Raw genomic sequence first — 13707 nt, forward strand, 5'->3', positions numbered from 1 at the left:
AAAGATTGTTTAAAATGATTTGAAAACTTAAAATTATTTCGTTAATTAGCTACGAGTAGTTGAATACATGTATCATCATATAAACAGGGATTCTGGCCCTAGAAATCTGTATGGTTGAATCCATGACGTCATAGCGTCAAAACGACGCAATGTGCGTTAGTTGTATCAGTTTTATTTGATGGTATGGACCTTTAAAAGATTATTAAAATTGATTTGAGAACTAAAAATTATTTCGTTAATTAGCTACGAGTAGTTGAATATCATAATAAATAGGGATTCAGGCCCTAGACATCCGTATGGTTGAATCAATGACATCATGACGTCAAAACGACGCAATGTGCGTTAGATGTATCAGTTTTATTTGATGGTATGAACAACTAAAAGATTGTTTAAATTGATTTGAGAACTAAAAATTATTTCGTAAATTAGGTACGAGTAGTTGAATATCATACAAACAGGAATTTTTGTCCTACAAATCTGTATGGTTGAATCTAAGACGTCATGACGTCAAAACGACGCAATGTGCGTTTGTTTTATTTGTCGAATCTTGTGGTGTGGACCTTTTGAGACTGTTTAAAAGACATTTGGTTCTTATAAATTATTCCTTGACTTTGCAACATGGCGTTCAATGTCTATGCATCCACTAGTGTTGTTATTCTCGAAAATCCGTATAATTTAATCTATGACGTCATGACGTCAAACAACGACAATAGTGCGTTAGTTGTATCAGTTTTATTTAGTGGTATGGACCTCTAAAAGATTGTTAAAAGTGATTTAAGAAAACTAAAAATTATTTCGTTAATTCGGTACGAGTAGTTGAATATCATTATATAAACAGGGATTCAGGCCCTACAAATCTGTATGGTTGAATCTATGACGTCATGACGTCCAAACGACGCAAGGTGCGTTAGTTTTATCAGTTTTATTTGGTGGTATGGACCTCTAAAAGATTGTTTAAAATGATTTGAAAACTTAAAATTATTTCGTTAATTAGCTACGAGTAGTTGAATACATGTATTATCATATAAACAGGGATTCTGGCCCTAGAAATCTGTATGGTTGAATCCATGACGTCATAGCGTCAAAACGACGCAATGTGCGTTAGTTGTATCAGTTTTATTTAGTGGTATGGACCTCTAAAAGATTGTTAAAAGTGATTTGAAAACTAAAAATTATTTCGTTAATTCGGTACGAGTAGTTGAATATCATTATATAAACAGGGATTCAGGCCCTACAAATCTGTATGGTTGAATCCATGACGTCATAGCGTCAAAACGGCGCAAGGTGCGTTAGTTTTATCAGTTTTATTTGGTGGTATGGACCTCTTAAAGATTGTTTAAAATGATTTGAAAACTTAGAATTATTTCGTTAATTAGCTACGAGTAGTTGAATACATGTATCATCATATAAACAGGGATTCTGGCCCTACGAATCTGTATGGTTGAATCCATGACGTCATAGCGTCAAAACTACAAAATGTGTGTTAGTTGTGGCGTCGTGTGGTGTAGTGTGGCGTCGTGTGGTGTAGTTTGTGGCGTCGTGTGGTGTAGTGGTATATCACTGGACTATGAAACGGGGAGACCCGGGTTCGATTCCGGGTCGTACCCGAACAAGTCCGAACATGCGCCGCGACGTTGTACCCTTGGGAAAGGTACTTTACACGACTTTCCTCACTTCACTCAGGTGAAAATGAGTACCTAGCTTCGGCTAGGGACGTCCCTCGGATAGGACGTTAAATGGAGGTCCCGTGTTTGGGAGAGCCACACCCCACGCACGTTAAAGAACCCACCACACTTATCGAAAAGAGTAGGGGACCTTCCCGGTGTGAGTGGTTCAAACATTACAGTCTGGTCTCAGGTTTGACATCTTTGAAAAGGTGATAGTCACCTGTTATGTCAATCCTTCCACAAATGTGGTAAATCGTCATAAATAAATAAATAAAAGTTTTATTAGTTGAATCTTATAGTTTGAACCTTTCAAAGATTTGTAAAAGATTTTCCGTTATTAAAAATTATTTCGATACTTTGCAAGAAGGCGTCGGATTGAAACATGTTGGGTGCGCTTCTCGACGGCATTCTTGAATCTTTGACGTGAAGATAAATCCATGTGCGTTGATTTAATTAATTTAATTCGATAGTATTAACCACTTAAAGATTACAAAGACTCATTTGGTTGTTGAAAATTAGACGATTATTTAATCAAATGAATACAGAGTCTGAAAGGTTGTGGTTTGGTTTGACATACGTACGTGGAATGTCTATTTACATACTGTATGCGTGCTCATTTGCATATGTGGGACAGTAGAATGCTTCCGCGCCTGAGACGTATCCGAAATAGTGCCTACCATTCGAATCGAAGGCTCAATCGAAGGTTGCGAATCGAAGGCCGAAAGGAGGGCTAACTTTAATGTGGTTATAGACGCTAGCTGTCACCGGATCTGATAGTCCTTATCAGGTACCGCACATATTTGTCCAAAGTTTAGATTTTCAGTCCAAAACGAAGACCGGTCTTCTTAGGTTATCAATCAATCAAAAGGTTTATTTTAGGTTTTACTGATTTCGAAATCACGGGTAACCACGAATGTACAGAAAGCGGTACTATAAAGAAAGCGGTCCGGTACCGGTGATTGGTTCACTGCATCGGTATATCACAGAACTGACCCAGTACTTTTCTTGTAGACACTCTAAGCAGAGTAGCTATATAGATTAGCATGGCTTCTGATCTAAAAGCTCCACAGCCGCCTAATGCATGGTGAATTTCTTGTTGTTAATCGAAAGTTTATCAAGATATATTTATAGCGTGTTCTCCATGATTTATGCTAGGATTGATGTTAACATCGGGCATTATTCGTGACCAGGGAAGCTGAAGAGAAATGCCTTTATATAGTTTATGATTTATGATGATCTTAATTTGCAAATCATGCAAGAGGAGAAATAAGACATTTGTGCTACTAATAGAGTATATAGCACCAAGGACACATATTGTATATTGTCCTTGATAGCACAGGTTATTTCCCGATAAATTTTGCAGATTTTAAGTATTGAAAACCGAAGGACTAACAGTATTGTAGTAAGTGCAAACTCTATGTGGGAGGTTAGAAACGCGAGAATTTGTCCAAACAGGGAGAATATATTTGCCCTGTCATAGGAGCTGACTGTCCGGGTTAGGTCCAGTTGGTCTCCACGGGGAATTGTACGCCGATCAAGCGGCCTGTATCACTCCTGAGGGAGCGGTAACCGAAGAGGACCGATTACTGAACGGTCACAATGGGGTTATAATGGAGGGACGTTCACGGGTGGACGCTAAGAACCTCCAAGCAGATGCATAGAAGGCAAATCGTTACGTTTTCTACTCTAGCTACCCGTTCTATGGGTAACTTCTAACTTAGGAAAACGTGTTTTCTCCGTTTTTAAGTGATTCGCCTTAATGCGGCCTCCCTCCGATATGTTATTGGAGATTACTAATAAAGGAAGGTTCCGGCCTACAGTCTATATAGTCGATATTTCTCAGCAGATAAAAGGATATTCAAACACGCGCTTACTGCGCTTACCCAAAATATAAACTTTTCCCGGAAAAATGTCATCACCGGGTCAACGTAACGGTAAACAAGTGATGTAATGGTGGGCTTGAGTGCCAGTAGAAAATCTCCACCAAACCCAACAGGTTGCTCACAAATAATATTAATATTAATAGTAATGAATAATTTGCCAGATTAGAGTAAGCCGGCCTCAGATTTGCCCTACACATTGTTGATTTCTATAGACTGAAGGAGTCTGGTGGAGATTAATGCTACTATAGTCAGTCTACCTACAGCGCTAGCGTGACTCAAGGACCAACTAACGCGTGAAGAATGCTCTGCCTTTGTGTTCGTCAGCCTTGAAACGTCCTGCAGCAATAAACAATGGCACCACCTGCCTCACACAAAAGGCTTTGTCGTGAATTATACACACCGTATTTTTTCATTCGGGAAGGTAAAGTTCCTTTTAACGCAACTAGACTTTTCTCAGCTGCCATCATGATTGTATGAATGCTGAGCTGGTATTTTGCACTACTTCTTGGCCCTAGGGGAACAGTTGTCAAAACGTTGACAGCGGTGATCTTCGGACTGAATTGGACAGTGTATATATGGAAAGAAATTTACCTTCGCGACATCAAATGACTTGTTGGTCTGATAAAGCTTTTCATGGTACCGTTTCACCACAACCAGTGTTGCATAAAACTGAAAAATGAATGCCGAATCCAAACATCGACCAATCCACGCTTGACTTTTTTCTGAAGACTTACATTTTCACAATTGTAGATCAATGCTTCGGTTTAGAAACAAATTATTCCCATAATACGGCCTACCAACAGACTATCTTACAGCTGCGTCATAAATTGGTAATAAGTTTAAAGCGCCTAATTTGATTTTAATTGTGACGTTTCGAGTTACAGCACCGTGTGAGGTATGGCCGTGCTATCTATTTTTGTTTAGTGATTTTGGATTATCACGTGCTGTTTTCTGATCTGCCGACCACAATTAGAACTAATATGCAATCAGAAAACGCGGCTCATTACTGAATAAGCGCAATAGGCCTGCTTTGGAGGCTAGTGTTGTTGTGACTGGCTCGTTCTCAACAAAGTTAGTCCAGGCACCTTCATCTGCACCTGTAACTGTACCTGATGTTAGTTTTTTTTAAATCTCCAAACAGATTCTGTGGGGCAAGGGGGGTCTACCAGTATATTGGCCGTCTCATTGCATCGGCCGCCCACGTCCAATGGTTACAGGCGACCAATATAGACTCCCCTTGCCCCGCAGAATCTGCTTGGAGATTACTGATGTTTACGATTAGGTACGTAAACCCTAGCCTCTACCAGGCTTGTGGAGGCGGCTGGAAAGAGTAGAAATCGGCCAAAATAGAGAGATAAGCATGCAAGTTTGGCCGCCTGTTCTCTCAACGGCCAAACTCCCCTGGCATGCTTATCTCTCTATTTGGGCCGATTTCTACTCTTTCCAACCGCCTCCTCAAGCCTGGTAGAGGCTACGTAAACCCGTGCATCCCTGACCCGGTTAGCCTCCTTCGCAGGCTTCTGATGGGGCGGCGTTACTAGTAATTTTTTTTCCGGGAGCGACGCGAGTTAGCCGCCGAGGGACGGTTCTGCCGTCGAGGGATTTTGCCATGGGACCGTCACTCCCCGGCAAAATGTCAAATCATGGCTGGTAATATTAAATACAACTGACCTCTTTTCCTGTAGGCTGCATTGTGTTGTGACCTCGGCTTGACTTGCACTTACAGTGGTTATTAAAGAAAAAGTTCCGTGATGAGGATTCAACCTTCAGGGTTATGCCAACGTATTAACAAAACAGTCATGAAAGCACAATTCAAAACTGTTTTTCTTCTGACAATAGCACACTAAAGCCGATAAGACGACGGTACCCTGACCAAGGTAAGGTATTAAAGCACTGTAAAGCACAATCAAGCGAGACGAATTAAAAAATGAAGTCGACCCCCCTCCTAATTTTCTTGCAGTGGACCCGTCCATCCGTCACAATGACTCAGGAGCGACTCAACAGGTAATCCGAGTCTGGCGCCAAACCCTTCATGACCCTTAACCTCCCGGGCCCGTTTATACGTTCATGACTTAGAACGGAGACACGGACAGCCAGGTACCCGTGTACGTACTCCATTCACCCCCGCTTCCCATACCCTCACCCGTTCCTCAAAAAGTACGTCAGAGTGTGTCAGTTATCGGGCACACATCCTGTGCAGGGCCACGCGTTCTCGGAACCAACTTTCACTTCCTCTAGTTGCTGGGCCCAAGCCGACGCGCACGAGGAAGCCCATTATGTCGTCCAAGAGACAGAAGAACATGGACGGATCCAACACCACCAGTGCTGCTACGGTGTGTATTAGACGATAATTAGTGGTCACTGCTCTCCAAGGGTAGGGAAGTACTCGTCTTCGCCGCCCTGACAGTAGTGTTTGTCTGTCTGTCTGTCTCTCTCGTCCTCTTGTCTCTTTGTGTGTGGACTAAACATAGAGTAAGCAAGGCTCCGTGTCGACAGGTGTGTCTCACATTCGAAGCCAGACAGACTTTGTTTTAGCACAACCATGGATCATCGAGTGACTCAGCTGATAAGGCATCGTGGCACATCGGGGTCATCTCTACTCTTGACACAGTGTGATGGGTTCTTTTATGTGCACCTATCTATGTGGGTCCCCGGTACACTAGGCCCAAGGATCACCCGAAGGACGACCTGATCGCTGAACTACAATCCCTTCCAGCAGCGTCCATGATTATGCAATATGCATGGATGTGTATTCCGTATTGGTGCTAAATTCACATTAATTTTGCATATCCAACCCTAATCCTTACACAAATGGCCGGATTGTCCTGTAGTTAACATGAACAACACCTGGTGTCCTAACATTACCAGCCCCATTCTCATATTGCGGCCTCAGGCGCTAATGTGACGCGTCACGCCCACTTCACGCCCGCCATTTGGCTACCCTTTGTGAATTATTTGGTATTCACTTTTTAAAAGTAAAGCAGTGAAGTAGGTGGGGGATACTGGGGCTTTCTAAGATCACCAACCTGAAGTTAGCAGCCCTTTCGGCAGCCCATTAAATCATACAGTCTCCACCAGACTTTATGGGTTGCTGGAAATACTTCTTTAGTGACTACAAAGATCATGATGATAGAAGCAGCTGAATAAAAGATACAAAAATTATGATTTAGAAAATGGCCAATTACAGTTTTCCGATAAGCAAAGGTTTAGACAGAGAAGAATAGAAATAGTCTTCATTCAACCTGTTTATTATAGGGTCAGGTAAAATTAAAAACCAAGAGGTTTCAAAATGGCTAAACAGAAAATGTGCTGTGTCATTCTTTGTCAGCTCTCTTCCCTTCTAAGATCCACTATATAAGCAAGCTGTGTGTTGTTATAGGCATGAACAACGTTAGTCACTGGGATTTTGTTTCCGTAGGAAGTTTAACTTTACTTGGAACATCTTTACTTCCTCATATAATCGTGGATGCGACCATCCAATCAACGTCCCTAGATTCGCACATGGTCAGACGATACCATTAATAGGGGAACTCGTTTTATATAAGATATATTTCCATTTAATATGGAATATATTTAACAGACTATATTGATTAACTGATTCTTTTATTATCATAGCTGTATAACTGAATTTATACACTTTAGTTCATAATTGTTCTGTAGTTACATAAGCCACACGCCCTCTTCAAACAATGGACCGTCCTGTCCAACTTGGGTTAAAGTTCACCAGCTAAAGTGGCCGGTCCTTTTCTCGTGCATGTGTTTCAGGACCTGACGTCTGACATGGCTGACTACCGAAAACCCGACGCCAAAACTCTCCAAACTCTCAAAGATGCCGCCAACCGGCTCCGTATCGACAGCATCAAGGCGACCACCGCCTCCAAGTCGGGGTAAGGACTGTCGTTTTTGGGTTCTTGGGTGATTTGGGAGAGGGTGAAGTCCGGGAAGTGATTTTCGTTTGGGCGGGAAATCAAAATGGCGTTGCCGGTCGTTCGACCCACATGTTACGCCGTGTCATGTCACGTTTCGCCCTTGACTCAGCAATTTTGGCGTCGTTCAATGCTTCAGAGTTTAGAGAGTTTGATGTTGTACTCACCTAGCCATCTAATTACGCTCACATCAAGTGTCAAGTGGCCTGAGGTGATAAGTTTTGAAAAACGTGACCCTGTACAAACAAGGATTTTTGGAAGGATCGTTGTGGAGAATCTTTAGGTTACATAACTAAAATTGTATTGGCAGAAGAACTGATATCTATTTGAATCAGGAAATCACTCTGAGGCATAACTTTATTCAATATAATTAGTGTTTCGTATTTTGTTGCATCAGCATCATTAAATTTGCATTGACAAATTATGAGTTTTGTACACACGTGCTAGGTAATTCTAGTCAAACTATTCTAAGAAATAATCGTTCTGAACAATATTTGCTGCACGTTACCTGGCTTTGCAGATAACACCAAAGCTGCAGTGTCACAGTGATTGTTATTGTTAGCACACCCTTGCCTCAGGCACTTTTAGTGAGCCTTGCACTCTCAAGGAGTCCTGCCACAAAGGATCACATGCCAACCACTGAGCCGCAGGGGTTAGGGTTCTGGTTGAACCACCTGTGCAGAGCTGCAAATCTTAGATTTACATCTTCAGTAAAAACTATGCAAAGAATGCTGAAAAACTTTTTCATCATTTCATTATAGGAAACATTTTCATTATTATCAGACTAACCTAGTAGGTTGCATTCATCTGTCGGTGTCCATTTGTAGTTGTACAACTTGAAAACATGGACATTTCACTTTCAGAATACTCAAGGTGACCTTGGATACTGTAATTTGCATTCTAATTACTTCCCCCTCACTGTGTCCTGATCACTATCTTTTCAACCTCATGTTTTATAGTAGGCTAATTGGGATTTATGTCCGTGCAGCTTTGATCCACTTTTTATTCTAAATTTCAGAGGGCGTTTTCATGACAGTACAGCGAAATGATGCCATGATCTTGTAATGTTGACATGTTTGTTTGTTTATTTGTGCAGCCATCCTACGTCATGCTGTAGTGCGGCAGACATCATCTCTGTCCTGTTCTACAACACCATGAGGTACACCCTGGCTGAGCCCCGCCACCCATCCAGCGATCGCTTCGTGCTCTCCAAGGTAAACAAACCAACAAGTAAAAGACTCAATATCTGTGTCTTACTCTTAGTCTTCATTGTTTTCACAGTAAGGAACTGTCAAATTTGTTGGGTAGACTAGCCCTGGGGGTAACCATCTCTATAGACTAGTCCTTAAATAAACCATCAATGTTAGTGGCAAGAACATCAGTGTACCCAAGGAAAGTGCAAATCCAATCTCACAAACGTTTTGTACTTTGTCCCTCCCAGGGCCATGCCGCCCCAGTCCTGTACGCTGCCTGGGCCCAGGCCGGCCTGTTCCCCAGGGAGGATCTGCTGAACCTGAGGAAGATCGACAGTGACTTGGAGGGACATCCCACTCCTGTAAGGATGTCTTAAGATTCTTCAAGTGTACTTCTAATGCATGCAGAAAGCTTTTGGAAATGAGTAATATCTGCCCATGAAGAGACATGGACAAGAATTACTTCAAGCAAATGACTTCATCCTTTGTACAGTATTCTAGATGGATATTCCTACTGTAACATCTAAGCATTGTTAAAAACAATCTAAGAAAAGTACTTACAAGTCTACAATGTTTCTAGGATATCACACATTTTTAACACCTCAATTCTGACTTTGTACTGTTAGTATTGAATACTAGTATTTCTGACCATCATGTTTGCCATGATTTTGTGTTTCAGAGACTGAACTTCATCGATGTAGGAACAGGTTCCCTGGGACAGGGCCTGAGTGTGGCCTGTGGGATGGCTTACACCGGCAAGTACTGGGACAAGGCAAGGTCAGGACCTACTCTCACATTGTATAGTATTCAAAAAGTGATAGTGGATAATCTTATGTCTAAACATTTCAGTGAAATATCATATTATATTTTAGCCTAAGGAACAATTAAGATTTTGGCTAAGAGGTGACTCCAGGAATTTTGGAAATAGTTTATTGCAAATCATTTTCCTGGCTTCTTTAAAGACTGTTATTGATGAGTAACCTGGCAGGGTATTGTGGCACATCTAAATTGCTGAATTTGTTTGTTTCCAGCTACCGTGTGTACTGCATGCTGGGTGATGGAGAGTCTGCGGAGGGGTCTGTGTGGGAGGCCATGGCCTGGGGCAGCCACTACAACCTGGACAACCTGGTTGCCATATTTGACGTGAACCGTCTGGGACAGAGTGAGCCCACCGCACTTCAACACGAGATGGACGTCTACCGTAGGAGGGCTGAGGCCTTCGGGTAGGGAATCTTTTTTTTGTGTGTTTTTTTACTTATAATGGGACAGTGAAGGTTAGTTGCAGTTGTTAACAGTACCAGCACAGCTTCAATCTTACCTTCACCAACTTGCATATCCAGGTGGTATTCTACATGTATGTCCTGCTAGTGTTACAAGAATGCAGTTGCAAACTGACAGTGACTGGCAGTGTTTTCCCCTGACAGATTTTCTAGCGTTTTGCTGATCATGGTGTATAGTGAATGCTATTTTTTTTTAAACTGACAGCAAAACAGTCAATGTTTTCTCATTCTGTTGGGCATATGGAGTTGTCATTTACAGTAAACTGACAGGCCGAGTTTCTCCTCCCCAGATGGAACACGTACGTGGTTGACGGCCATGATGTGGAGGCGCTGTGTAAGGTGCTGCACGAGGCGTCCTCCGTCAAGGGCAAACCCAGCTGTATCATCGCCAAGACCTACAAGGGCAAAGGCATCCCTGGTCAGTCATCACCCTCTGTTGTACACTTATAAAATGATAAACAAATCGCAAATCTTAAAGCCTTGAAAGGCTCCCTTATAAATGTCTTGCCCAGAAAGCGAAACAGCTCTAATTTGTCACTTACAGTTGCAAATGATTTCAACCTTCTAGTCATACAAAACTTACTGTTGCCCAGGAGAGATCATTCTAATAAACAGTGTATTTCAGGACTGTTTGAGGAGATGTAGAGTATGTTGTTGAGAACCCACTACACTCATTTATAAAAGTTCTTGTGTGTAGGCTGGCATGTTTGTCAACAACTGTGATTTGGTTTGTGAGTGTGTAATAATCTAAACTCTCTTGCAGATGTGGAAGACCAGGAAAACTTCCACGGGAAGCCCATGGGTGACCGTAGTGACGGTGCCATCAAGGCCATCCAAGGTCTCATCGCTGGGGAGAACAGCGTGGGTCCCCAGCCCATGACAGACGACGCACCCAAGGTCGACCTCACCAACATCAAGATGACCCAGCCTCCCACCTACAGCCTGGGGGATAAGGTAGGATTGTTGTTTTTGTTTTCTTGTAGTTTCAGTTTGGGAATAATAAATGTTTTTTTTTGTCAAATACACAATAATGAAATAGTAAGTTGAACAACAACAAAACTTGTGTTGCTGTCCAGGTTGCCACCCGTGCTGCTTATGGCACCGGTCTGGCAAAGCTTGGCCAGGCCTGTGATCGTGTGGTGGCCTTTGACGCTGACGTCAAGAACTCCACCTTCTCTGAGAAGCTGAAGAAGGCCAAACCTGAGCAGTTTGTGGAGTGTTTCATCGCCGAGCAGAACATGGTGGGTGTCGGGATCGGTGCCGCCACGCGGGATCGTGCCGTCGTGTTCTGCAGCACCTTCGCGTGCTTCCTATCCCGAGCGTACGACCAGATCCGAATGGCCGCCATCTCGCAGAGCAACGTGAACCTGTCCGGTTCCCACGTTGGTGTGTCCATCGGTAGGTGTTGCTTTAAGAAAGAAGGTCCCAAATTTCTGAATTTTCTCTACGTACATTTGTTAAGATTTCTTTGAAGAAATGAGAGACAGTATCTATTTGGGCTGATATATCAGTCATTCTTGACATAAAGACTTGTGAGATCTGCCTAACATCTTACTAATCTTAGTCCGATCTTACAAAGTGGGTTGTGGGAAATCCAAACTATATCCTAAATTTTTTTCCCACCCCAGGTGAAGATGGTCCATCCCAGATGGCGCTGGAGGATCTTGCAATGTTCCGTGCCATCCCCGGGGCCACCGTGTTCTATCCTAGCGACGCCGTGTCGTGTGAGCGCGCCTGTGAACTGGCCGCCAACACCAAAGGTATCTGTTACATCCGTACCAGCCGCCCTGCCACGCCTGTCATCTACAGCAGCGATGAGGTGTTCGAGGCTGGCAAGGCTAAGGTCAGTCGATTGTTTGTTTGTTTGTGTAGCACCTGGGTCTCGAATTCCATAGTATGAAAACAGAACCACTAACCATGTTCCATCAAGATAGGGACCAGGTAAATATATACAAGGATTGATTTGTCACTATAAAAGATACTAAAACCCATGATTAGTAGTACAATGTTTTAGTACCACCTGATTGTAACAAGATATTATAGATTTACCTCTATTAGCCCTTGTTATTTAGTAAAAAGAGTTTGTAGTTTGTAGTCCACCTTACAAAAGTTGCTGTACTTTGTTGTGCCAATAATTCCATAATCCAGAAAGACTTCCTTACATTTTTCCTTCTATCTCTGCTCTTACAAACCCTGTATTGATATGCCCATCCTCAGGTTGTCCGTAAGAGTGACAGTGATAAGGTGACCATAGTGGCTGCTGCTGTGACCCTAGTGGAAGCCCAGAAAGCGGCTGATGAGCTGGCTAAGGATGGCATCAATGTCCGTATTGTCGACCCGTTCACCATCAAGCCGCTGGACGTGGACACTCTGCGGGCGAGCGCGGAGGCGACCGGTGGGAGGGTCCTGACTGTGGAGGACCACTACCCTGAGGGTCAGTTTGTTTGTTACAGTTTGCTAAATGTAAATCTGCATCCATAATGTCCTGCCCAGTGAAAATGTTGGGCTTGAATGTACTACATATTATATGAAGGCAGGTCAATAACAAATTGTTTTGTATGTGGAATATTTGCCAACATTCAATTTTGCATGTGACCAAAAAAGTATGTTTGTATAACGTCTGTACTTGTGGGCCATCTACTACTTTGACTGTCTTGTTGACCCGTGTACTGATATGTTGTCAGTTTCCAATAGAGTAAATAAAGTAAAAGTAAAGTAAGCATTTCCAGCCCCTAAGATGAATACAAGGCTTGACTAGAAACTGTTTTGTACAGGAGGTATTGGTGAAGCCGTCAGCGCAGGTCTGTCAGAGTTCCCCAACATCACTGTGAAGAAGCTTGCGGTGAGGGAGGTTCCTCGCAGTGGACCCCCTGCAGTGCTGCTGGAGAAGTTCGGCATCTCGGCTAACTGCATCAAGAAGGCGGTCCAAGAGATGCTGTAAGGACCCCCTTAAGGATGTGCACATACAGCCAAGACGTTATGGTGTGGTATATATACTTTCTCACAACACTTCCTGAAGACATTTGGAATGTACAAAAAATGTGTTACCCACAATTCTCATGTAACTGTAGAATTCTATACAAAAGACACCAGTAACATCGGGTTTCCATAATTGCCAACAAGAAAGTAAACATGGTATCAACTCTTCTTCTAGGACATGTTCTTAATTCTGTCTAGCATAGATTTTTAACAGGTGGAGGTATAAAACTAAAACAGCTTAGGGTCAGGCAGGGAAGGACTATATGAAGATGTCAGAAAAAAAATGTAACTGGGGTAATGTCATAAAAATGATGTCCACCTGTTGAGAGCCACAGAAGAAAAACTGACTCAAAACAAGAGCATGTTACACCTACGTTTTACACCCATTCATACAGTCCTTTCTGTAATGCCCTTCTTAAATTTGGGTGGCCTAAAAATAACCTCGTATATCTTTCTGTGATGTCACCATCACAAGTCATGAGCGGATTGAAATGAATATGAAAGAAAGTCTGTGACTTTATTGTCCTAATGAGCAAGATGTTATGTCAACACTGTAAGAGAATTTGTCAGTGACAGCTCATAGAGCTATAGTAGCAGAGATAGATATCTGGATATGCGGTAGGAAGGATACTAGAGGTAGAAGAGAGTTGGATATTTTGTAGGTACATCTACCTGTTATAGTGATAATGATATCTTCCAATAAATGAATATGCAGCTCTATCTACTTCTTGTTTGTCTTCTCTGTTGCAGCCATGAAAGTGAATAGAAATCTAAAATCC

The 13707-nt window shown here is 42.5% G+C and overlaps 2 protein-coding genes across 2 annotated transcripts in view; one reads left to right on the forward strand and one right to left on the reverse strand.

The window, feature by feature from the left end:
* LOC109477343 (tripartite motif-containing protein 2-like) overlaps positions 1 to 5563 on the reverse strand; it is a 26224-nt gene extending 20661 nt beyond the window's left edge. The window contains exon 1 of the mRNA XM_019778546.1: positions 5222 to 5563. Coding sequence (XP_019634105.1) covers positions 5222 to 5242 — 21 coding nt within the window. The 5' untranslated portion in view covers positions 5243 to 5563. The remainder of the gene's footprint in view (positions 1 to 5221) is intronic.
* A 123-nt stretch (positions 5564 to 5686) lies between these two features.
* On the forward strand, positions 5687 to 13645 carry LOC109477342 (transketolase-like protein 2). Its single transcript, XM_019778545.1, has 12 exons — positions 5687 to 5883; positions 7316 to 7437; positions 8573 to 8690; positions 8918 to 9031; positions 9349 to 9446; positions 9701 to 9892; positions 10240 to 10367; positions 10713 to 10903; positions 11026 to 11347; positions 11578 to 11792; positions 12167 to 12383; positions 12724 to 13645. The coding sequence occupies exons 1-12, from the start codon at positions 5827 to 5829 to the stop codon at positions 12888 to 12890; spliced, it is 1941 nt and encodes a 646-aa protein (XP_019634104.1). The 5' UTR covers positions 5687 to 5826; the 3' UTR covers positions 12891 to 13645.
* The last annotated feature ends 62 nt before the right edge of the window (positions 13646 to 13707 follow it).

The sequence above is a fragment of the Branchiostoma belcheri genome, unplaced genomic scaffold (genome assembly GCF_001625305.1).
Source record: "Branchiostoma belcheri isolate BF01 breed outbred unplaced genomic scaffold, Haploidv18h27 scaffold4, whole genome shotgun sequence".
In the NCBI taxonomy this organism is placed as follows: domain Eukaryota; kingdom Metazoa; phylum Chordata; class Leptocardii; order Amphioxiformes; family Branchiostomatidae; genus Branchiostoma; species Branchiostoma belcheri.

Excerpts from the sequence above, each read along its gene's own strand:
- LOC109477342 (XM_019778545.1), top strand. The coding sequence starts at position 5,827 with ATGTCGTCCAAGAGACAGAAGAACATGGACGGATCCAACACCACCAGT. Across the intron at positions 10,368-10,712 it reads CAAGGGCAAAGGCATCCCTG|ATGTGGAAGACCAGGAAAAC; the intron begins GTCAGTCATCAC and ends ACTCTCTTGCAG. Across the intron at positions 10,904-11,025 it reads CCTACAGCCTGGGGGATAAG|GTTGCCACCCGTGCTGCTTA; the intron begins GTAGGATTGTTG and ends GTTGCTGTCCAG.